Source organism: Platichthys flesus, chromosome 9, assembly GCF_949316205.1.
Source record: "Platichthys flesus chromosome 9, fPlaFle2.1, whole genome shotgun sequence".
Lineage (NCBI taxonomy): Eukaryota > Metazoa > Chordata > Actinopteri > Pleuronectiformes > Pleuronectidae > Platichthys > Platichthys flesus.
This window is the reverse complement of record NC_084953.1, coordinates 1,876,344-1,902,140: the sequence shown is the minus strand read 5'-3', so window position 1 is coordinate 1,902,140 and position 25,797 is coordinate 1,876,344. Positions and strand designations below refer to the sequence as shown.

General features: G+C 48.0%; 1 protein-coding gene across 1 annotated transcript; it reads right to left on the bottom strand.

Annotated features, from left to right (window-relative positions):
• Positions 1-2,857: 2,857 nt before the first annotated feature.
• On the bottom strand, positions 2,858-17,068 carry igfbp3 (insulin-like growth factor binding protein 3). Its single transcript, XM_062395821.1, has 4 exons — positions 16,468-17,068; positions 11,677-11,927; positions 10,855-10,974; positions 2,858-3,011 (listed from the first exon to the last, which is right to left on the bottom strand). Exons 1-4 carry the CDS (start codon positions 16,829-16,831, stop codon positions 2,886-2,888), a joined length of 861 nt encoding a protein of 286 aa, XP_062251805.1. The 5' UTR covers positions 16,832-17,068; the 3' UTR covers positions 2,858-2,885.
• Between the last annotated feature and the right edge of the window lie 8,729 nt (positions 17,069-25,797).

Genomic DNA, 25,797 nt, shown 5'->3' with positions numbered 1-25,797 from the left:
TAAAACACAAACCTCAGAGACAGCTTCTTAAGATGTGTTCACTTTGTTTTATTAAAAAAAAAGAAGACATTAAATACAAATTATACTTTGAATCAAAATCATTTCTGTTCTCTGTGTGATCTCTAGTTTAGTATCATGAAAAGAATCCAAAGAACTCTTTCAAGGAGAAACTTGAAATGAAAAACAAAAACAAAACCATTTACCCGTGAACAGAGAGATTCTTAATGCGACCAGCAGGGAGAAATGAAACGGATAGAAACAAAAAGTGACATGACAGGAGTGTGACCCTGGCTCTGCACGAACAGACTGAGGCGGGGTGGCCGGGTGTGTATGGAGAGAAGTGACTCAGTGAGAGGTGAGAGGGTCACCGGCCTCGAGGAGCAGAGAGCTGAAGATGACCAGAGACCTGAGCCGGCCTCCGAGCAACGGAAGGAAGAAGGTTCATTTAAAAAATATAACATTCATTAGTGATTATATTCCCAAAAATACACTGAATCATAAAGACTTTGCTGTGCAATCGGTGAGTCACTGAATTGTTCGTGAGAAAACCTAGTTTGGATCAGCTTATATTTCTTTCTTAGATAAATAATTTTTCATTTTTTAAGTACTGTACATGATGTCTAGTCAGACACATTGCTGGCCAGGAAATAATAATAATAATAATAATAATAATAATATATATAAAAAGACACACTTACAAATATCAGGGAGGGAATAGCTTAAACATATTTGTACGTGTGTTCCTCCCCTTACATCAAGTCTGAGAGTGGACTGGGGGGGGGGGGGGGGGTAGCACCAACAGGCTGGTGGTAAGTTGCTGCTTTCTCTTAAAGGAAGTGTTCATGCTACCGAGCTACTGGGCGAGCACTCTCTCCACTGTTCAAGTCTTTACACAGGATGTGGGAGAGCATCGGGCAGGAAGCTCCTCGGGGGGGGGGGGGGGGGGGACCACGCCTCCTCCCTCAGGCCCCCCACCATTCGTGTGAATGCATATTTGGTGCTGTGTCCACCTCGTGGAGATTTGTTGGCATACGATCATACAAGCAGTTTTTTTTTTTTTCAAAAGAAACATAAACAACAACAACAACAACAAAAGAAAATAGTTGCATTGAATGGAAAAACATATCTGAGGGGAGTTTCGCTAAGTTTGCTGTCAGAAGTCCTGGTGTAGCTTCGTTCTGTCTGTTTCCTCTCAGGTGTATTATTGTTTTCTTACAGTATCGCACTGCTTCATCTCACATTACCTCTGAGGGAAGGTATGCAGATGCAGATAGGTCCAATTGTCTTTAACTGCATGCACTGACGAGTAGCGGCGCAGCTAAAGTGCTTTAAGTGCTTGAAGCATAAGGGCAGCTGGCACCTGCGGGGGGGGGGGGACGGTCATACCGGCCTCACCCCCTTTAAACAAGTCTACACCAGGTTGCACCACTGACAGGAAGAGGACCGGGGGGGGGGGGGGGGGTCAGCTCAGGGTACTGGGTAGGAGGACGGGACGAGGCACAGAGACACAGACAAGGTTTGGGACGGGTGTGGGGGGGGGGGGGGGCAGGCTAGAGACAGAAGACATCTAAACAAAATGAAGACTCAAAATCCTCCGAAGGTCGGTCCCAGGAGTCTCAGATACTCGCCTCCTGTCGGCCGGGCGGCTCCGAAAGTAAACTTCTCAAACTGCTGCTGTGACGTGATTCATTCATCTGATTCATTCATTCACATCAACGTTCCATAGATTCACCATGAGAGTGCGGTTAGCTTGATAGTCCTCTGTCATGAATAGCTTCATCCACTTGAAGCAAACATCAAGTGTGAAGAATTAAACACGATATAGAGACAAAGAAATGTGTGTTTAGCTATATGTGGGAGCAATTGGATATTTTACGAGGTGAGGGTTGTCTATCAAAACACCAAGAAGGATCTGACTTGTTGAAATGGCTACAGCTGTTTTCAGACACGCATAGAAGCAGTTTATAAATGTTTTTACTTTTAAGCTCCTGTGGCTACAAACCTGCCAGCAGGGGGCGATATATCTGAAACTCCGGAGCTAGCCTTACAGCGAGTTGCTCCGTTAGCCGCGGACCCCGGATGGTGAATGATGGAGGAGAATCGGAGAGGTTGGTTTTATTTAAGGCACCGTAACTGCCTCCGTTCCCTTTCGGGCCGAAGGACGAGGGAAGGAAGGAGGCCCCCTGGTGGCCATCAAGACCCCGCCGTCCCATAATCCTTCACTTCAACATGGACCCTGAGCCGGAGAGCGTTTTATTTCTTCCTGCTTTGTTTAACGGAGCGAGGGCAGTCGCACATCTCTAAACTGAGCTTAGTGACAAACAGTATTTACACAAATCCACTTCCACTCACTCGCCCTTCTTGCACAGACATGCAGCTGTGCACATGTACGCAAGGCAGGTGCTCACACATTAAGACGCACACATACACACAGACAGACACACACATGTATAAATGGTGGTGGTGCGGTTCTTGGGGTCACAAAAGGAGTCCTCTTTAAAGTGAGTGGAAAAGTCCCTCCTTCCTCTCTCCCTCTTAAAGAGTAGTGCAGATGATCGGATTCTCTCTCTCCTCCCGTTCTCTGTCAGCTTTCGGCTTCCTCTTTTTTTTGTATTTGTAAAGAGAGGACAGAGGTTCCCTACGCACAGGACAGCTGTGACGGACAGGAGCTGCCCCCCCCCCCCCCCCCCCCCCTCCTGTCCCTCCCTCTCTCCGACAGGGACCTGGACGTCCGGAGCTCCTTCAAATGTTTACATAAAACTACATGCAAGAGCAAAGTGGGCTCTACTTCTTCCTTTCTTTTCTATCTCTCTGTCCCCCTGCTTTACTCCCACCCCCCCCCCCCCCCATCCCCCCCTCTTCGCTGTCTTCCTCTCTCCGTCCTCTCATTGGCTGTCCAGGTTGTAGCACTGCGTCTCGCCTCGCTCTCTGCCGTCCAGGCCCGGCAGAGGCTGCCCGTATTTGTCCACGCACCAGCAGTAGCCCCGCCTCCTGCCTTTGGACGGACGGCACTGCAAAGAAAGAGACAAGAGAAGAAGAGGAGGAGAAAAGTTTCAGCTGCTGGTCGTGTTTCTGCAGGATGTGTTTGCCCTGCAGAGAAGGATTGCACGGACAGGTGGAACCAGGCAGACACACACACATCAGTCAACTCCAGCGTCAGTTCAAAGTCAGAGGGAGAAGACAGGAGAGCCTGGGGGGGGGGACTTATCACTTAGAGACACACTGTGAAAACAGATTAGTGTTTCCAAGGTGACGAATTATTATCCTGACACAGCTTTATCAACACAACCTTCCCTGTGCGGTTGTGTTTTATAACAACACTCCATCTCCGTGCTGGCTCTCAGCTTCTTGTCTGGAGGCCAAGTCGTGCCTCAGCACAACTCAGACAAACATCTCATCGATCACAGGCAGGAGCGCCCGGCTGCACATGAGCAGCTTTCATGTGCAGCCACTGTTCAGCCCCGTTTCCACTGGTCAGGAAACGGAATAACACCCACAAACATCTGGCTTCTGTCTGCAGTGGGAATATGAACAATCTGACTTGGCTCCTGAGTCGAGGGACAGCAGGAGACACAAGTGATTGAAACATGACTCATGGATTTAATGCCCTGATTTCTTCTACTTCTTTATTTTGGCGGACTAGACGCTGACGCTTCATATTTTCTGTGCGACGTTTGAACACGTATTGAATTTAGGTGTTAGCGCTTAAATAGTCAAGAACGTTTGTTGATTATCAGCCAATTTCTTTTTTCATATCACAGAATGTGACAAAACAGTCGAGACAGCTTCTCCAGTGCGTTGTGTTGTGTTGCTGTGTTGTGATATTATCTATGGGTGGTGGACTAGTGGCAGAAAATCGGACTGGATGGTCCCTTGTTTGACTCCACGGTGTTAGCTCCTGAGCAAGGCACCTTACTCCCCCAACACAGAGCAGCAGGCGCCGTGCATGGATGCCCACTGCTCTGTGTGTCCTCCTGAGTTCACCAGATGGGTCAAAGGCAGAGATCAAATTTCCGCCCATTTGCATGTCATGTGTGTGTGGGACCAATAAGTGGATCTTCTTAATCTGTTGAACTGGTTTCACTGCAGGAACCACCACAAAACATAAAAACATGAGGAACCTGGGGGGGTCATATCCACTCCAACTGCGACTCTGTCTAATCCCCACTATGGAATTCTTACTGGAGCCCTGTACTGGCCCGTTCATGACCCAAGTGGCGATGGGAGAGAAGTCAATGATGAGAGAGCAGGTTAGAGAGAATCAGAGAACCAGGAACGGGGCGAGCGAGCGAAGGTAAACACGGAGCTGCTAAAATATTTGCCGAGGCCAGTTGGAGCGCTGCAGGAAAACCAGCGCTGCTATTCTGGGAAACTGGCAGACACTCAAAATCATCTGGAGCTGATTATGGTCTGCAATGTGCACGAGTGTGCTTGTGTGTGTGTGTGCACATAAACACACAAATGAGTTGTATGTACTGTACATACAGTGCACATACCCCCCACCTGCTTCCACACATGTGCTCACATGCATGTGTGTTGTAGTTTCACACTTTATGAGCTCATATGAAACAACACAATCAGTCGGGCTGAGAATACCCCCCCCCCCCCCCCCCCACGTTATCAACACCTGTCCATGATGGTGTAATCAGTGAGTTGACAACAGTGTAGATATTAAAGACGTTTTCAGATCAGAACTCTGCAGATACACGTCTGAACATTACATTTCTATCTTTTCCATAATTTGGTTTCTATCATTTCAGGTCGATCTTCTCACATTGAGTCACGTTCAAGTGTTCGTTTGGTTTTAAATAGTTATTTGACAGAATGATTGACAGCTGAGACTCATGATCAGGATCCCCCAGCGTTCGTTTCCATGATGTTTTTGCGTCACTTTCAGGAATGTGGGAGGAAGAGGAGACCTGTCAATCATCTCTATTCACAGTCTGTGGACTTCAGGAATCCTCAGGTTTCCATTCTTCTCCTGGTATCATCAAATGTCCTCGATTCAAAAAGTGTCTTCATAAATGATCGGGGCACAGATTTGCTGGTTAATATCTTGTAGTTTTGGTTTTATGTTTAAATGTCAGAGTGAGATGTCTGTCGTCTTTGCACCTCCTGTGTTCCCCGCTCACCAGCTCGCTCTGTGGTCGAGGGAAGGCGTCCATATTACCGTTGCCTAGGAGCAGCGTTCTAATGACCTAACCACTTAAAACGCCGAGCATACCTCGTCCACGCCTTCGCCTGTCCTGACCACCAGCCCCGGAGTCTCACTGCAGAGCAGGAGGGAGAAGCAGCAGGTCCAGGGTCAGTTTCAGGCCTGAAGCTTCAACACAGCTCGTCGGATGTAAAGTCATCGTTTTAATTCAAATTCCAACAGCTCAGGAATGCAGAGGCGTAATAAAAAACACTCCCGAGTCCTGCAGACTGGGTCGTGGACTGTGCAGCCAGACAGAGACACACACAGACACACACAGACACACACACAGACGGACTCTAGAGTGTGACCAGGTGTGTGTTTCCGGCGGCGTCCCCTCAGTGATCAAAGGCAGCTTCACAGAGACAGAGCCTCTTAAAATACCAACAACCACTGCAGCAAGCCCCCCCCCCCCCCCCCCCCCGTTCTCACACTCTAACATCATCAGGGGACTCTTCTCGATGAACTCCCCCCCCCCTTCATTCCCCCTCACGGTGCCATCGTCTGCGGCCAGGTTCTATTTTCTCCCCGACCCAGCGGACGAGAGGAGCTTAACATTGTGTTCCTCTGCTCTGGTTAATGATGATAGAGTCCTGTATGGGCCTTGTGTGTGTGTGTGTGTGTGTGTGTGTGTGTGTGTGTGTGTGTGTGTGTGTGTGTGTGTCAGTGTGTGTGTGTGGGTGTGTGGGTGTGGGTGCGCGAGGGTTGAAAAGCCAAAGGAGAGGCGGAAGGGAGAGGAAGAGCAAAATGTGCATGTGTGCATTCCCCTGTTGCTTGGCTACCTCTGAATTTCCGTTCAGTCTCTTTCATCTGTGAACTATTAGCAGTCATCTCAAGCAATCCTTTCTTTATTGCTTCAATCCACAAAGACACACACACAAACACACAACACACACACACACACTCACTGTAGGACGGCCAGACTTCCACTGAGAACTGTCACTTTACAGCTTCCTAATGAAGCCTCAGGGACTGACAGACAAAGCGTCGCCGAGTTTCCACTTTTCATTGTCGAGACGTCAAGGTTTGTGTGGCACTTTCACACAATTACACTGTTGTGTGATCTCCTTCATTCCACCTCCTGCACGCTGAGCTTAAAAATAGATACTGACCCTTCCAGCTGAAGAAAGAACTCCTGGTTTGAGACTCAACTTTCACTCGAAAGGAGGAGAGATCGTGAGAAACAGGAGGTGAGAAGCTGTGATGATTGTTGTGGTTCAGCTGAAGACACCATGGGGCCTCAGCGGTTGGATTTATCAGGCAGGAGCATTGTAGGTCATGTCAGCTTCTGATTTATCAAGTAAACTTTATTTTTAACAACCCAAGCAACTGTAAACAAACTGGATCCTCCTCCAGCGTCAACATCTGTGCAGGCAGTTGGTTTTTATATTGGAAAACTGCATCGACCTCAAATCTCCTCCGTGAAGAAACGTCCAGGGTCTGAAACCCGGAGCAGCTCAGACCTCACAGCTCCGGCTCTGCAGGGTCCACACGGCTCTCGCTAAAAAAGCACATTTCATCCACCCCACGCATTCATAATGCGACCTTTATGGGGTGTGTATGCGTGTGTGTTGTGTGTATGAATGCGTGCTCTTGTGATGCTGGTCTTTACAGCTAATAGCAGCGCCGCTGGGCTTCACGGACATTAAAAAGAGCCTGGTCTGACCACAGGATAAACACAAGCTCATAAAATGCAATGTGTGTCTGTGTGTGTGTCTGTGTGTGTGTATAGGGTTGCATGTATATGTATTTGTGTAAAAGACTGTGCGTCTGTGTGCGTGTTTGTACGTGCGTTGAGAGTGGCTGCAGGATATTGCTTTTTCTAGAAATATATAAGGTTTAATAAGAGTTTGAATTTAACTCCAGAATAATTTGTGTTTGTTTTAGAAGAATGAAACTGACACAGTTTACAATAGGAGTCTGAATATTAAACTTTACAAAGTTGTTGATGTGGGAAAAAAGTCCAACACTGTCAAGTGTGTATCGCAAACACAGTGATTTCATTGGATAGAATATTTTTTAAAGGATTCTCTTCAAGAAACCATGTGAATATTTTTGTATCAATGAAATAATAAGTGTCGTAGCATTCAATCTAATATCACTGAGTTTGAAAACATATAACAGTAAATTGTAAATGGACAGTAAAGCATTTAAATATTGATTGTGTTGTATTTATATTTACTTCTCTACTACTACTGATAAACTTATAGTTACCAGTATCTTGAACAGGGACAAGTGGGAATAGAGGCTGGAGGAGTTGGGGATCGAACCACCGGCCTTCTGGTTAGTGGACGACCCTCAACTCTATGCCAATGCAGGGAAATTAAAATTAGGATCTGGGAACCGAGTTATTCTTTGATATTCCTCAATCGTCTCAAAATTATTCATTTGTTAGATCAGTTTCTTGTGTTAAGACATCAAACATTGATTAATTTTAATTTGGTTTATTTTCAATAAATCGATCTACAATTTGTTTTTCACATCAAAGCTCAAACTCAAGCACCAAGCTGCAGCTGATATCAGAAATGATTCCTGTGTCGTTACGTTATGCAACAGCTCCGGCAAAGAGACGGAGTCCATATCCTGCAGCGAGGAAGAAGAGGCTGTTGGATTAGAAACTCAGGGAGGGAACAGAACGAGGGAGAGAGACAGAGTGAAAATAGCCGTCTGGGTGCCCGAAGGTTGGCCAGTTATTATAAAGCCATTGTGGTCAGTGTGTACGTTTCCACAGATCCTTCTGAGTCACGCTCAATAAGTCAGCTCTTATGGGCCTGGCACTGTCAGGACCGAGGGAGGGAGGGAGGAAGGGATCAGGGTAAGCAGGCACCTGGCTCACATCCTTAACCCACTGCCTCTTCCTCCTCCTCCTCCTCCTCCTCCTCCTCCTCCCACCACACACACACTAAACTCTGAAAGAGTACACAGAGAGACGCAGACACTGTCGTCCCATTCACAAACCTCCGCTGGGGCGATTCCTGGCCCAACAAGGAAGGAAAAGCCAGGTGGGCGGAAGGGCAGGACGGACAGAATGATGGAGCGGGCAGACAGAACAAAAGGCGGGTGGGTGCGTGTGGGCAGGGCACAGTGGGGGTAATGACGGGTGGGTGAAATGATGAATGGGAGAGAGAGAGTGAGACTTGGAGGGGCGTAATGAGTGGATCGTTGTTGGGCATGCGTGACCTGAACCGGGATACTGAGCCAATTCATATAAGTGCTGCTAAAAATAGGTTTCTCTGCAGCCGGGCTCGGACCGACGCTGCTCAAACTTCTGCTGCCGACTGAAAGAACTCATGTTACCAGCGACATGCACAGAAAACCACACGTGCACGCTCACATACAGGCTGTTCCCTCAGGGGAACTGACCTGGAGGATATTACTGTGTCTGTCTCGTGTCAAAACTCCAAATGATTAAAAATGGATTCAGAAAACGGCCCAAACTATTTTTAAATGTTACATCCTCCAGATTGAGATATATTCACAAATTGCACACACTCATTAATAAATGCCTGATATTTATCATTAAGATCCATGAATTATTCTCGGGGACATTGTTAAATAAAGTGATGAAGCCGGAGTGTGTCCAGCAGCGACCGGGGGATGGAGCCTCTCGTGACCTTCCAGTTATTGAGCCACGGTCACACAAAAACCCTGAAGCTGCAACAACGCTGCTACACAAAGAGATGTTTATTATTATTATTATTAAGAACTTCCTTTGAGCGTTAACAATACACCTGACAAGAGTGAAGCTCTTAAGATGAACAGTTTACGAGATATGAGAGACAGACGGAGATTTAAGTGGAAAGATAAGATATAAGATTGATATCTCAACACTAAAGGCCCTTTACCATAAAATGAAAACCCTTAAAGCCGCTTTAAAAACTCCGGACCACTTCCTGCTTCCCCACCAGATGAATCCTCCCAGCTTCATTTCATATACCTGCCACACAGTGTCGACTCTGGAAGTCTGAACTTTACTGGATCTATCGAGCACAACTTCTACCGAACTGCAAACAGGAAGTGGTTGTAAAGGAAACCGAACCACAAAGATCCTGAAACAATCCTCAAACTGAAGAGGCTTCTCCTGAGGTGCAGTGACTCACTCGCAGGGATTAGCGTTCCCTTGTGATCTGTGTGTGTTTGAGTTCCTGCTGCAGCTTCTGTCTCCTCTTTGTTCTCGTTACTATCAGAGAGAAAGATCCACTTGAAAGAAGCAACTCTGGAATATGGGATCTGAACAGATCGGGGCTGGAGATACCACAGACCGCTTGTGTGTCATCTGTGTGGTTAAGCCCCTTTTTCCTCCGCTCAGTTCTTTCACCCCCTCCAACCCCCCACCCCCCAGACCCCTCCCTCCTTCCCAACCCCCCCGCCTTAGCTTCCTTCTTTTCACAGTATTGTCACCCTAGACGGTTCACACGGTATCCTCTTCGCCCTGTTTCCGGTCATAAATCTCTGCAACGCACCGTGAAGGCACATCCCCTCGGATGGATTTAACACAACACCCCCTACGGCCCTCTAAGAAAAGGGCGACAAGGGCTGGCACACTGCTGCACACACACACACACACACACACACACACACTTTGAGCAGAACTGACACTTCCCTGGTAGGTGTGGGTTGATACAATCCAGGAAAAGAACAAGGAGGTGTCTGATTTTAATAGAAAGGGAACAATGAAACCAAACTTCTGGGGAAAGAGTGAAGTAAGAATCTGAGAGGATGGGATTATCCTGTGAGTGTGTGTGTCTGTGTGTGTGTGTGTGTTATGGCTCGAGTTGGTCTCTGACTCATGGCGCTTGTGGGGCTTTTTTGGTGACTCATGCGTTTCTCAGAATGAATCCAGCAGCATGGAATCCCTCTGATAAGACTCCCGACCTCAGGACATGTATTTGACACGCTGTACGTCTCAGTAACGCCCCCCCCCCCCCTTACCACCACCGCAACCCCCCCCCGTCCATCCGCCACCTCCCTCAGGTCAGCACATGTCACCGAACTACCGCTTCCTCGTTCTTTCCCCCCCCCCCCCCGTCTTGCAAATGAGCAGGCTATGGGTGGCCCGAGTCGGCTGCTGCACCACGGACGAGAAAAACTAAACCAGTGACAGTCTGTTTGTTTTCTTTACCTCACCAACAGCACCCCACACCTACACACCCTCACCGAAACTACCGTCATCAAGCACGCGCCGTACACACACTGCCCTGCCGCCACATCTTACCGTGCCACACACACTCCCCGACCACATTCTTACATCCCTACCCCCCACACTCTCCCCCACCGCACACCCACAAACACACCTGACCGACTTCATTTCCTGTGAGGCGTGAGTCAGACGGCTGCAGTGCATTTACTGGAGTAATACACGGTTATTAGCCATTCTGATAATATAGTGTTGATGTGGCTGTCAAGGCAACCTGAGCTGCACAAGAAACGGGGACTGTGTGGGTGGGGGGGGGGGGGGGTTGAGTCGGCGAGGATTCTTTGGAAGTGTTGAGGCATGCGGTGGGTCTGTTTGCATGCCCTCAGGTGTGTGCATGTTTCAGTGTGTGTTTGTGTGTGTGTGTGTTTTCTGTGTGTGTGTGTGAGAGAGAGAGAGAGAGAGAGAGAGCGAGAGAGAGAGAGATGGTGTGTTAAATAAAGAAACAGCAGGGAGAGCCATTCACCTGTTTTTTCTTGTAGAAGCCCTTTCTGTCACAGTTGGGTATGCGGAAGCCTCTGGGGTTGAGCACGTTGCTGATCTTGAGACTGTTCAGGATGCTCTCCATCTCCCGCCGACACGGCCCCTGGCAACACAACGGACACACACACAACAATTAATATTTTATCTTTACACAATCACAGAAGAAGAGGAACATGAGACGTGTTTAAGCAGCTACATCCTGGACAATGGGATTAAAGCTCCTTCACCCAACGCCCGGTTAACGTCTCATCTAACTTCACCCTTCAACTAAACTGACAATTTATGGATTCAGCCTGACAGCCAAAATAAAATATTCGAATATGCAGAATTCAATGCATATCCCCAAACTTAAGTCTGTGATGAACCCACAGTTATGTCCAGATTGAAGAGGTTGAGACCTAAATGGAGACGTTGAGTGGTACCTTCTCTTAGAAAAGGTCGGAGAGCATGTAATTTATATAATAAGGATGTTTAAATGATAGCAGATATCCTACAGGGACCTGCTTGAGTCTTGGACCACAAATTGCTCTGCAGAGCAATGTTTTGAAGAGAGATTCCCCCCCCCCCCCCACACTGTTTGTTGCACAAGGCCGCACATGCATGCCACCTACAAGGGGCTGACAGCAATATGCATTTTTTTTTTTTGCCAGGGTGGCCGACCATGTGCTCCGGAGAGCCAGCAGTTAATTCCAACCAATCACCTCAGCAGGTTGGTGTATTGTTCTTTCTGCAGATCCGAATCAGAGATCGTCTCTCTAACTTTCTGCCATTAGACGTCAGAGCTCTTCCTGTGCTTGTGACTTACATACTCAGTCTCCCTCTTGCTCTCCAGGGAGAAGTTGTGCATGTCCATGTTGGCTCCTCCCGACACTGACTCCACCTTGTAGCTCTGCGTCTTCCTGTTCTGATCTTTCTGGATCAGCTTGTTGTGCAGCGGCGGCCTGGTGTCCTTCGAGCCCCGACTGTGTCCGCCCTTCACCGTCGCCACGCCGGTCAGCACCGCCATCGTCTGGGTGGCATTGGCTCCACCTTCTCCCACCTGATTTCCAGCACCCTCTGTGAAGAGAATGGGAAGTCAGTATTTAATGACACATACATACATAAAAAGATGGACAGAGCATCTCCAGTTCTTCCAACTGTCTAGAAATGAAACTTAAACATCATTCCCATCTTGTGCATTTGGAGCCAGAGGCTGCACAGTAGTGATCGGGGGAGGAGCTTCAGTATTGAGGTCCTGCTGATACATCAATCGACCTATTAACCTATCAACCAATTAAAATGTCAAAATGTTGTAGCTTTATAAAAATTTTGTATATGTAAAAATATTTTTGTATTTATTTAAAGTACTCTAGCTGTAGAAATGAGTTGTATACATATAAAATTGTAGCCGTAGGAATATTTGTTGTACCCTGTGAGTAATTGTGTGGGTTTACAAAGCCTGAAAGTCAAATTTCCCATCTTTGCATGTGACCCTGAAGTAACAGCTACAAACACGGACGCTTGAGCCAATCAGCACGCTGCCAGATGAAAACAGAGGAAGTCCAACTGTCCAGTCAGCGCAGAGGAGGACCCCCCCCCCCCCCCTCCAGGTGTGTGCTACCTGCTAACGTTAGCCCAGCTAGCATGCTAACCGGTGCTGGGAGGTGTTGGGACCCGGGGGAGAGGCGCTCAGGCCCCGGCAGCTCCCGGTGCTGCTCCCGGTTCTTACAGCTGCTGGAGGTGAGTTCATGTGAAGAGTTCAAACTTTACATTATCAACGTTTAGTTTAATTTATAATATGAATATGATCCAGCTTCTGTTTAAACTTAAACGCAGAGTTTAGTTAAACTTGTTCTCATGTGGTTAAAACAGTGGAGAAATATAATATCTCAGGGTTTAAGGATTTAATCTGAATATTGTGATGATTATTTTGTCACAGCTGAAGTGTACGTGGAGGAAAATCAGATTTGAGTTTCACTTTCCCCTTTAATTCTAATCAGGAAGCTTCTAAACAACATTGTTAAGTTTTCAGTTTTTATTTAACACCAGGATTTTAAAGTATGAATGATGTTTCTCTTGCAACAACGCTGCATTCAGGAAGTCGTTTTCCCTCCTTCAGCAAAACCACAACAGGATCCATTTCTTTTGCATATTTATTAAAAAAGGAAAAAGGAAATCATCACGGTGACATTTGGATTCAGACCCTTTGCTATGAGCTTTGAACGAGCTTCGGTTCCACGTCTCTTGATCATCTTAGACATTTGTCTTCACCTTCAGCTGATTGGGAAAGACGCACACCTTCATGTGTCGAGGTACAGACATGATCACACAGTGACCTCCATGATTCTTAAACCAAGCTGGACCGAGCAACTCAGGACTTCGGTAGCAGTGGTAACGAAGATCCTGATGAGCACAAGGTCAGATCTCCTGCGTGGAGATGGGAGGAACCTCCAGGAGGACGACCATCAGCCAGATGGAGGCCTGTCCTCAGAGGAAGACCTACGGGAAATCACCTACAGGACTTTCACACGATGAGAAGCTAGATTCTCTGCTCTGAGGAAACAACTGTTTCACTTCTTTCTTGAGGCTCATGTCTGGAGGAAACCAGGCGGCGCTCATCGCCTGCTCAGCTCCATTAGTCCGGTGAAGCATGGCGGTGCCGGCATCAGGCTGTGAGGAAGGGTTTCAGCATATTTCAGGGTCCCGTAGACTTATCAGGGTTTGAGGAAAGCTAACCGGAGGCGAGTACACTTAAGGAGAACCTTGTGGAGAGTGCTCAGGTCCTCCTGGCAGAACTGAAGGTTTATCTTCCAGCAGGAGAGTGACCCTGAGACACCACAGACAGAAAAGTAAACTCCAGGCTGTAAACACAACAACTGAGGACTAAGTAAAGGGTCTGAACATTTATGACTGTGTGATTTATCTTTCTAAATAAGCATGGAAAAATAGTAAAATTCAAGTTTATCCTCCCTTTTTCTAATAAATTTCACCAGGTTTAGAACAAGGCTGAAACATCTCAAGTGCTTTCTGCAGCTCTCTGTGATCTGGCACCGAGCTGCAGAGGAGGCCTGGTTCAAACACACAACATAAAGTTAGCTCATTGCCTTGTGGGCTGTTTGGAGCCAGAAACGGAGCCAAGTAATAAACAGAAACATGACAATTTCATATCCACAGATTTTCGTTTTCCACACAGAGAGGAGCCGAGTCTCCACCGGGCTTTTAAAGGATCGGGGCTAAAACAGGAGACGTTCGGGCAGCGAGAGGTAAAGTGGGAGATAAGTGAACAGATGTATTATTAGCTCGTGGAGCTGGTGGAGATTCCTTTCAAATCGTTAAAGACTGGCGGAGCAGAGAGGACAGTGGTCGTGGGGGGGGGGACTCCAAAAACGAATACAGGAGACGACCAATCCCTTCGCCCCCTGGTCTGTGACACCGTCAGAAGAGCGCTCCGAGCTCGGAGACGATGTCCCGGGGAGGCCGGGTGACGATGGGAACACACATGCAGTCGGGTGCTCGCACACGCAAACACACACACACACACACACACACACACACACAGATTCTAACCGTTAACTGGAAGCAGATTTTGTGTTGGAGGCCTGCGGTGAGGGCGGCGGGCGGGCATGTGGGCGTGTCGCCCGTGTGGGCAGGCAGGCTGGCAGCCCACCCTTTCTCCGTGACCACCTGATCAATTAGTGATGTGGCGGGGCTCCGCAGTCTTCCAGGCTCACCAGAACTTAGAATAACAACATGGATGTGAGCAGCAGCATCGGCTGCATCAGGACGGAGGCAGATGCTCCACGTGGTTTCCCCGACTCTTGCCAAAAAAGCCCCAAAAAAAGCCCATAACCAAAGACAAAAATATAGCTGTGTTTAAAGTTCCTGTAAGCATGAATTTTATTGTCGATATAAAATTTTATGTGGATTACTAAGGAAACCTTGATCCGGATCAACACATTACGCAATTTGTTTGTGTAATGGCAGAGGAGTAAACAGCACAAACTGTGGTGAGCAGGGCTCGTTAATGTCTGGGAGCAGAGGTGGGGGACTGATGGCGGTGGAAACCACTGAGCTGCACTGGTACACTATGACCAACGGGGGCGCTGGGGACCAGTTCACACATTTTCTCCCTCCTCATCTCCAGAAGTGCAGGGAGATACTGTAAATGGTCATGAATTGATAAGTGTGGCTGTAAATTATTGTGTTACCGAATGCGTCACAGGTCTAAGACTTACTTGTTTGCACCCGTGTGAAAATAATGTTCCTCTTAAATGTAAGTCTTTAAATTTAGAGGCTGAGAAACTGATGTAAAATGAGGAACATGCAGATGTAGTTATGGAAATTAAAGAGTAGAACAAGGTAAAACAGTTTGGACAAGTTGTTGATGCTCTCCGAGTGTGTGCATGTGTATGTAACTCTGTCTGTCTGTGTGCGTCTGTGTTTATGAATGACAATGTGACTGCCGAGTGCTTGCTCACCACACATTGCTGTGGCCAAACCAAATAACCAGTAAGATGAAAACACACACTGAGGCTCCTAGAGGCCTGACGTCAGCAGCGCCCAAACACACAGCCGTGTGTGTTCACACGGAGGTGGCATGTGTGCCGGTTCACCAGTGTGAGCAGCCTGCATCCATTCACATGAAACCCACGGTGCATGTCCCTGCACATTGTGCTCATTGGTAACAGGCTTTGGTTTTGTGTTGGTCTCTTATAGGGAACTCAGAGAGACACACACACACACACACACACACACACACACACACACACACACACACACACACACACACACACACCCTCTCAGCTGGGATGTGTTGTCCCACATGGACTAGTAGAACAACAACACATAATTTCATACTGTGTACAAAAATCCACAAGCTTTATTTGAAGGAAAATAGGGACATTACAGAAGACAAGGACGTGGTGTGCCCTCAGCCTCAGCTAAATACTGTATACTTACAGTATGTATGTGGCAGTCCTTAACTATGGGTTTGAGGGAGCCAGGCTCTGTGCGTGTATATATGTGCGTGTGTGTGTGTTGGGGAGAAGGAGAGAAGGAGCAGTGTTACCCTTTCTGAAAACAAACAGCCTGCACATCCCCAACGACGCGCTTCTGTAATTTATTACGCATTTTACGCATGATGGCACGAACCTTTACGCACACGGAAAAACAAAGTGTCGGGCTGCCTGGTGGGAAAGCAACGATTAATGTCTGCGTAAACACGCTGGTCGTAGCTGGTGTTGTCCTCTCAAACTTCCAGGAGCCTATGGGATTTGTTTAACCCAGACCAACACATCACTGTGCAATGTCAAGCCTCCCCTCTAAAAGCCCGCGGTCAGGCTCGGTGGTTCCCACTGTGTGAGGCTGCAGAACAGACCCTGGTTCTTTGTGCCTTTACATCTTAAGTAGATCAGTCTAAGCACCTTTATCTCATCCACTATCAGTGCGACGCAGTAATCTGTGTTCCAATGAGAAGGGAACTCCCCAGACCTGCTCAACAAGCAGCAGCACCTCGCGGGGGAGTGCGTCTAATCCACCGAATAACAACAACAACAACACAACGCAACAACGGTGTCCACAAACATTAAAACGTGCAGTTAACAGCCCGGCTGGTTACCTGCTTTCTGCGCCGGTACGAGGATGCTGTTGAGTTTCTTGGACGCGGCCGTGGAGCACGCTCCCCGTCCCTCCAGCAGCGCCTGCAGGGGTCGGCTCTCCCCCGGCTGGTGCTGGCAGGTCAAGCCCGAGCCGCAGCGCGCCGTGTACACTCCACACGCATGTCCCTCGCCCAGGGCGCACGTCATGCAGCAGCCGCAGCCGGGCTCCTTCATCCGCTCCGCGCAGTCCTTCGGCAGGGGCTTGCACTGCAGCAGCGCCCCGGCGTCGCACGGCTCGCACCGGACCACCGGCCCCGCGGTGCCGACGAGCCGGGCCAGCGCAGCCAGTGCTGCGGCGAGGAAGAGCACACAGGCACCGGGCATTCTGCCGATCAAGCTGGTCACAAAGGGACAGTATGTGCGTGGTCACGTAGGCTTAATGGGACTCTCTGTGACACGGCGAGGCGGCTAGCCTTCTCCATCTGTATTTTCTTTTACGCGAACTTCTCGTTTTATATAGGCGGAAAAAAAGAGCCAACAAGTCACACCCTCCTCCGTATGAATAATGTAAACGGAGAGCCCCGATATGAGGCGCGCTGCAGCCCGAGGACAGAGCTGCTCCAACATCTAACTCTGTTAATCACTTAGGCTCTAATAATTTACTTAAGACTGTTCATGTGCAGCGTCTTTATGCGCTCGGTCCTGAGAGGGAAACCTAAGGTGTCTGTTTCCATCTGGGAATGTGGCCTCGTGTCACGAGACGGAATTCTACGAGCTGCAGATGCGTTTTCTCTTTACTGGTAATATAAACATGTTCCTGTCACAGACCTGCAAACCAGAGTGAGGGATAATGTGTGTTTCCTGTGTGCAGGCTGTTCCCAGTCCTCTGGAGGTTTCCACACCACTGGCCACATCCCCTGCTGGCACCAGTGGTATGTGATTGAATGCCATTGGTAGTACCCCCCACCGTGCAGCACATTCCTCTGGGCAGGTGTGTAGGTGGCCTGCATATTAACCCACTGAAACAATAATTTCTTTACATGTAGCCTCTGTGTGAGTGGGACCACATGCTCGGTGGCGCGGGGGGGGGGGGGGGGGGCGGGGGGGGGGGGGTATTGCTTTACGGTTCTGGGTGGTGGAGCCTGCACATCAGTCAGAACAGCACCCACAGCTCCTGGAGCACGTGCACACCAGACTGCACACCCGAGCCTTCTGCCCAAACACCTTCAGGAGCCGTGCTCACCTTTCACATCGCCTGAGCAGACCTGTGACCCCCCCCACCCCCCCCCCCCCCCCCCCTGCATCCAGACCCCCTGCACCTTGCCTCCTGTACCCCCCAGGATTTCAAATTATTAGAACGAAAATGTTCAGATTGTGCAGGCTCAGCATCGCCCCCCCCCCCCACCTTGTCCGGCATATCCTCCTGTTCTGCAATAATAAACGTGAGAGGGGGGTACACACTGAGAAAATAAAGCAATCAGTATTGGCCATTGTGTGATTTCCACCACAGAAGCAGAAAAGTGTTGAGACTGCGTAATGAAAAAACAAGCAGCGGGTAAGGAAACACCCCCGCAGTAGCAGGAGAGCGTCTCCAGCTAAGATTAGTTTTCTTATTACTTGACGTTTTTTTTTACTCTATCTGCATTTCTTCATGTCTACGATGTTCAGCTTGTGACCTTTGGCGTGTTTATCGTCTGCCCGTCCCTGACAGTTTGGACGAGTTCAGCAGAAAGACGCTCGGTGGAGACTGTGGCCCCTTTGTGAGGAGACAGAACATCTCTGGTTCGCTCTGATCGGCTGTTACTGGTGTTACTGGTTCCCCCGGCTGTTGAACCAGTCTGCAGGCGGCACAGTAGCAGCGTCGATGGATCCGACCTTCTCAAGTTCGGTGACATTTTTCATCTTGAGTAGAAGTTTAGAGCGCAGAAGAGAAGTGGAGCAGTGAGAGACCTCAAAGCAGGACGTCCATTGAGATCCTTCAGATTTGAACACGGGTGCAATTTGAACTACTACAGGAAGGAAACTGAATATCCTGATTAATGAGAGAGATGGAAAATTACGACTATTGACATAGTTCCCATATGCGACAGAGAAAACTACAGAGAGCCAAACTATGACACGTTCTGGCTGCCTGTGAGGATGGTAAAAACAAATGGATGTTTTACTGGCACACCGATAGAGGATCACAGTCCAAGTAATTAATGGGAAACACTGGATGCATTTCTATATCTGGCCACTTGAGGGTTCAGTGAGCCGCCCCCCCCACACCTGATATTCTGTCATTTATTAATCTCTACTTGTTGTTAGACTCTCTGTCCCCGTGAACATTCCTTTGTGTTACATTCCCTCAATCAGCTCATTAATCATTAATTGGAAAGTCGGTGACAGTCCTCACCGGCACTGTGCACTTTCCAGTTTGAGGACCCATGTTGATTGATATGTTTCCGTCCTCCAGTAAACGACTCGAGCAGCAAACTCCACCGCTGTAAACACGAGGCGTCTTCGTCCGTGAGCGACACGATCGGCCCGCACTGCGCTCGCCGCCCACGCCGTGACCCACGCATCACTTCATACAGGAGCAGCCGTTTTATAGGCCACGCAGCACGGATCATGTTGACAGCTCTGTTATTTAGTGATTCGTCACTTGGCCGACTCTCAAGGCCGTCGCAATCTGTCAGCGCCGAGCCGGTCTTGTTTTGGAGTTTCTCCCCCCCACTGTTATTAACTCGTTGTGGAGGTTGGAAGTTAACGGACTACATTATAGATAATAATTGATAAAATGATCATTTAAAAGTCCACTGGTTGATCATAAATGTCGCATGTTTGCCGGGTCTGGGCCATGATGTGAGGTTTCACTGATTTCTCTTTGTTGCTTTGTCCTTACCCTCAGATTAAACTAAGAGGAATAAACAGATTTTATTAAATTGAGTTCATGGAAAGAGATTGAAGCTCAGTGGATTTCCCCTCAACAGTTCTGAAATCATAAATAACAACACCGACCGTTTAGATCCACACTGTTTTATTGAAAGGTCAAATGTTAAGTTAGAGCATCTGTGTCGTGACTATTCCTTCATCACAAAGAAATGTGCCCAAATTGTATAAGTGCACAATTATGATAAATACAGGAGAAGAAAGTTGAGACAGGAAGTTGATATGAATGAACAAAGATGTGCGATTGTAAACAGACCTAGTGAGTCTTCAAATATCTCCACTGATCTAAACGATGGTCACAGCCATAAAAACAAAAAATTCCAAGTTGAAATAAACCAATTTGAAAATTAAAGTTTCATCGCTCCAGAATTCCACTCAGTGATTTATTGATAAAATGAAGTCACAAAGCCAAACACAAAAACAATCACCTAAATCTCTGCAGCCTTCATCACGTCCAATCACGTGGCTGCTTCAATGCAGCCGCCACACGAAGGCGTTTCTTATCAACAGAATGTTCCAGCTTGGTAAACAGGCCTGTTTGGGGCATTGGCGTCGCTCTGCTGTAATCGAGCTGCTCTGCCAACGCAGCCACTTTCTATCTGAACTCTGCTTTTTACCTTGTTTTACACGGTTGGTTTGTTTTCCCATCAGGAGAATGAATAAGATGTCATTTTGTCTGTGGCTTACGGGGGGGGGGGGAAGAATCATAAATAACGTGTTGTGCTGCCATCTGAGGGAAATCATTTGTTGCTCCTTAACTCAGCCGCGGTGCCGACAGGCTGCAGCGTGAGGATCGGCTCGAGGAGCACCATGCAGCTCTGCAGCCTGATATTTGCGTGTGAGATGTTTTCAGGGCCTTCGAACTCACTTTATATCATAAATCTGGTATAAATGTAAAGATTTGTTGGTGAAAGCTGGTTGTTGCATCATAATCCAGACTGACGTGGAGCAGAACCGCCTGATGCTTTTAACTGTCTGTTGGCTTTAGCAGAGCAGAGGAGATGGGATCTCATCGTGTGCTCGATGCCATCTTGGGTGGTAGACATCTGCCTTGTTCACCACCGTCCTCAGACCTCATTCATTTGGCCGTTCTGAGGAACTGACAGATGAAGCGTTTTCCAGGGAGTCCGGTCCGCCTGCACTCGTTGTGTAGCTGACTCTGAATCAGTCTGAATGTCCCTGGCGCTTCTCATTTGAGTGGGAGCAGGTAAATAACTGTGTCAGTTCAGTCCTGTTTAGTTTTTATGTGTTTTCCAACTTGCATAACCATGAAACGTTCCACATGTTCCACATCAGCCGTCACTGATTTCGGAGTGCGTGCTTTTTTTTTTGGGAGCACACGGTGCTGACTTTCGAGTAAGTGTACCAGAAATGATTAAGTGTTCTCATTATAACATTTGTGACTTCTATGGCACAAGTTGTGCTGCTGTTACATGCCCCCCCCCCTCTTTTCTGGAGATAATGGTGCAGCTTTTATTGTAATCTATGAACTATCACGCATGCTTTCAGAACCAGCCGTTACTTATTGATTGCTGCTCTGCAGGAATGAACTCTTCCTGCAATGTCTGTTTTCAATAAATTGATGGAATGAACATGGTCTGAGCGCTCTCTGTCACCGCCTGCATGACACGGTTAGAGAAACATCTGGAGGCAAGAGGAGCGAGGCAAGAGGAGGAATGTGCGGAGCCGCAAAGGTGAAGAAAGAAGCCCTGGAAAAAAGTTAACTAGCTGTAGGTTTTTAATCAAGGCAGAGAGCAGAGCAGAAGGCAGAGAGGTTAGGGCTCCAGCATGTGTTATGAAGTGTTGCGGTGAAGTCTGTGTCGTTTGTTTGGGCTGGAGCTAGATATGCCTGGCAGCTCCCAGCAGGAGGTTCTGGGTCCTGCCCAGCGGAGGCTCACTCTAATTGGTCAAACAGGCAGTGTGGCATCTCGGATTGAACTCCTGCCTGGAGGCCAGGTATGGCACACTGAGCAGCAGCCGAGGAAGCCTCACAGTCGACTGTCCTCAGGTCAGCAGTCCTCCCATGGGCGGGGGGGGGGAGAGAGGAGGAGGAGGAGGAGGAGGAGGAGGAGGAGGCTGCTCCGGGAAGGAGATACAATGCTAGACAATCTCGCCTGGCGCTCTCAGGTTGACCAACTCAAGTGACACTTTCCTGAGAGCGGGCCAATTCTAGGCTGCTAAGAGGATCAGTTCCCCCCCCCCCCCACCCCCCCCCCCCCCCGTCCTGACACACATACCCAGTGAGCGCCGCTCAGACGTCCTGAGTGTCGCTGCTCACCGGCCACAGCCTCAGACGCTGTCCCCTGCTCCCTGAACGCCACCGGGTCCTGCAGGGTGGACGGGATCAGAGCGGGTTTCACTGCAAAGACAAAGTCCTTCCTAAGAGGATTGAGACTCTGAGACTCTCACAGGAGGAGAGCGGCAGTGCAGCTCAATCAACTTCCTACAGACGTGAGGAGAGAGCGGTTAAAGGAAACAGGTTTAAAGGGTGCACTGGGATTTGAGACCGAAACCAGTGAAGGGAGAAAGACGATGAGATGCGTTGGATGTTGGATGTTGGAGCGGAACCCAGCCCGTAGTGATGTCATCTCCAGAGATCTGAACATGTGCTGTGAGCAAAAGATCTGTTCAAAGAATCCTGAGATGTCGGGATGAAATACTTTGATTAAAATAATCGAAACAAATTAAAAACAGGAAATACTTTTTATTACTTATTAAAGTTTCAAGACAGATTTTCACCCTGATTTTTGTTATTGTATTTATGTGAAATCCCATTAATCTAAACACATGGACTTACTACAATGTGAAATGTGTGGCCCATCATTCTACGGCTATGACTGTTCAGGTTGAACAGCTTGAAAAACAAACACATACAGAACTTCTTTTATCATCTACTTTGACAGTCATAACGAAAAGATAACACACATCTATGAATCTATAAATACACAACATTTACGTCCTTTAAACATCTTCTTACACAACAGGTCAACACTTTGCTTCTTACTAGATATCGCAAATGGCATTTCACCATCGAAAGTCTTCTTCTCTATAAAAGCAGAACATGTCAATGGAAGTAAAGTGCAACTGCTTGTTTAGGAGCCGTGAAGAAGAAGGGATTTCCACCAATAGAACATTTTATTTTAATCCGAAACTGAAGGTATACTATACTCCAATACTGGAATCAATACTGGAAAGCACAGATTTGAAATGACCTGAGTAAAAAGGACCTTTTCTTTCTGACACAGCAGGTTTCAGCAGAGCTCTCGCTGCCTGAGGGACGAGGGAACAGCCCATTATGTTTCTCTGTGGTATATTTTGACACATGCCGGAGCCGGACCGGACACTGAGCAGGTGTGTGAACGGCTGAAAGACAACATGTCCTGCACACCAGCTGCCGAGACGCCGGCTCCACCTGACGTGCTGTTTGGATAGCGGGTGACGGATTAGGTCTCGATGTGGAGCCCGTCCAGCGCGACGTGTCTGAGCTGCTGCACTCAGCGAACAGCTTCTCTGAGCGGCACCTCGCTGCGTTCTAATGGATGCTCCCTATGGTGGGGGGGGGGGGGGGGGGGGCTGCCAGGCTGTATAGGAAAATGTAGGTGTGGCCTTTGCGCTCGATGGTGTAAGATAATGTAAAGAGCGTGAACAGAGCCCGACTGGTTTGAACTGAGCTGCAGCAGCAAACGTGTTCCTCGATTAATCCAATCAATTAATTTATTTATTATTATTATTATTAATCTCAGAGATGGTGGTGGCGACTTCACCAGTTCCTAAAGCCTCAGATGAAACCAGCTCAGTGTCCAATGGTTCAAAAAGAGCAACTTTACAATGTGAGAGGCAACAACCAGGAAATGTTTTCTCCTATGAAACTAAATTTCAAGTAAGAAGTTCACTTTATTTATCAGCCTCAGTTACTTCCGCTGATTCAAAACTCACCGGGGGGGGGTCAGTTGCTTGGTAGAACGTCCAAATATCTCAAACTGAAAAAGAGGAAGCAACACGTGAGAACCCAGCGATCAACGCCAATATTGAATCCTTTCCCTCTTGGCTCCATCCTTCCACCAGGTTTCACAGATCTGTCCTGTAGTCCTTACAGACGTCTTAGCCTTGGAACACGTCCTCTGTAACTTTTATCCTCCGTAAAAGCAACCATGAACTTTTTGTTTGATTTTAGAGAATCGTTATTTTGTATGTTTTACTGTGTGTGTGTTTGTGAGTGTGAGTGTGTGTTTACTGTATGTTCCGTCTCACACACATGTCCCTGTGCTCCGTGCATCAGTGATTCTGTAAAGGGCATGTTGGGCTCTGCAGATTGTTTAAGTGAATAGAGCGAGTGGGGGGGTGTGTGTGTGTGTGTTGGGAGAAATGAATGGTTCCCCCATCTAATCGCTAAACAGAGAAGCTGAGTAAGGCGGGGGGGGGGGCTGTAAAAGGTTGGTAAAGTAAATACGCCGTGCTCGTCTGTCGGCGGTGGAAAAGGAGAGAAGAATGAAAATGTAATCTCACTCCAGCTCCTCAATCTGCCTCCCCCTGCGAGACCTTGAGAACAACACGCTTCCCATCAAGCGGCAGATTAATCTGGTGCAGCTCATGCGTGGTCACATCCCGGTCCGCTGGCAGCGCTGGGAAGGCTGTGGGGGAGTCCGGCGGGGGAGGGATGGCGGGAAGGATGGGAGGAAGGGCTCAGGATGTGTGCATCATATCGTCTGATTTGTGGGTGGTGCGTGGTGATGGTGGGGGTGAGGGTGGTGGTGGTGGTGGGGGAGTGAGAGCAATATTAAAAGATGCCGGGAGTGAAAGCAATATCGCCGCCTGGGCCGACAGCCCTCCGTCTCCACATGGACGTGTTTCCACGCCACCCGCTCTGTGGAGTCTGGAGGACGCTGTGGGAGCTGAACCATTTCAAACTGCGGTCGATGAGTCTTCACAAGGTCACATCAAAGTCCTGGTGTTGCCGAGATGTACAAAGTGGAGAAGTTGACGCAGCTTCTCAAACATCTCGCGTCTCGAAACCCTTTCGCCGCTCGGGGCCCCAGATAGTTTCCTGTTCTGCCCCCCCCCCCCTGTTGCTACGCCCCTGTCTATGCAAATGGGTCACATTTCCTCACCTCATTTTGGAAATATCTCATTCATGAAACAAAAAAAACATATTTGGTAAGGTCACAGTGACCTTGACCCTTTCCCAGCAAATTCTAATCAGGTCCTTCGTGAGCTGAAGTGACTGTTGGTGCCAAAATGCAATTAAAGGTCCTGCGTAGATTCTTGGTTAATTAAAAAACAATGAGGTCAAATTGACCTTTTACTCGTGTCGACCAAATCTTAATCAGTTCGTCCTTGAGTCCGAGAAAACGTTTCCCCGGAATCTGAAGAAATATGCTCATGTTGTTCTGAGATATCACATTTAAGAGTGAGACACATGAAACAAATAGAAATCCTGAGACAGAAAGTCGTTTTTTTAATTTAATAATGTGAAATTGATGAAATTATTGATGGATATTTAAAACGCAAACACAGAAGATGTATTTTTCTGGGCTTAGTTCATTTGAGAAGGAAATGAGAGGTTCAGGTGCTTCAGACCTTCCAGAGTCGTGTGTGTGTTTAGGATTAATCATCTTTATAATAATTTGTAATAACCTGCACTTGAAGCTGTGGTGACGCACTGGGCCGTCCGATACTGGGATTTCTGTTCACTGGGAACAACTGGTACATGTCAGATTCATATTTCCTGACCATATAGTCTAATGTATCTTTGCCACGACCGCCTGAGAAATTCCTCATGTGAACTTTATTTCTGACACAAAATATTTGGGAGCTACTTGACATAATGTAGAAGAGAAAGTGAGTGTGAGAAAGTCAAAACACACACACACAGACACACACACATGCACGCACATACATATCCTTTCTTGGAAAGCCACAAGTTTCTAATTATATCCTGGGTTTCAAATAAAAAGCGTTTACAGCCGGTTCGTTTGCGTAGAAGCCTTTCCTGTCTGTGTGGAGATGGACCCGTTTCTACACTGGGGACAATAAATACTTTACAGCTTGTACTTGTCGTGGCTTTGTGTTGCATGGCCCCGCCCTCAGAAGAACAGAAAAAAGCATATTTTCCCCCACTAATGACCGAGTGTGATTTATAGAGTCTGTCTTTGACATGGGGGTGTCTGCGCTTTCCATCCCGGCATAATTAGACCTCTGGAGCGACATGCGGCGGCGCAGGGGCACGGCGGACACTTCGCTTCCCAGAGACGCTCTGCGCTCTGCGGTTCGGGTTCGATGCTGCTGAGAAGTCGATGCATGAGAAGAAAAAAAAAGAAAACCCGCCTGGAGGTTTCCCCTCCGAGCGCACGCCCCGCGGAGGTCAATGATATCTGAAACCAACGTAATGATTGGCTTTGACACACTTTCAGAATCAGATA

Bases quoted from the DNA above. Each gene is read 5' to 3' on its own strand.
- igfbp3 (XM_062395821.1), bottom strand. From the start codon at position 16,831: ATGCCCGGTGCCTGTGTGCTCTTCCTCGCCGCAGCACTGGCTGCGCTG. The intron at 10,975-11,676 runs GTAAGTCACAAG...TTGTGTTGCCAG, and splicing joins GCAAGAGGGAGACTGAGTAT to GGGCCGTGTCGGCGGGAGAT. The intron at 3,012-10,854 runs GTGAATGGCTCT...CTTTCTTTGCAG, and splicing joins GCTTCTACAAGAAAAAACAG to TGCCGTCCGTCCAAAGGCAG.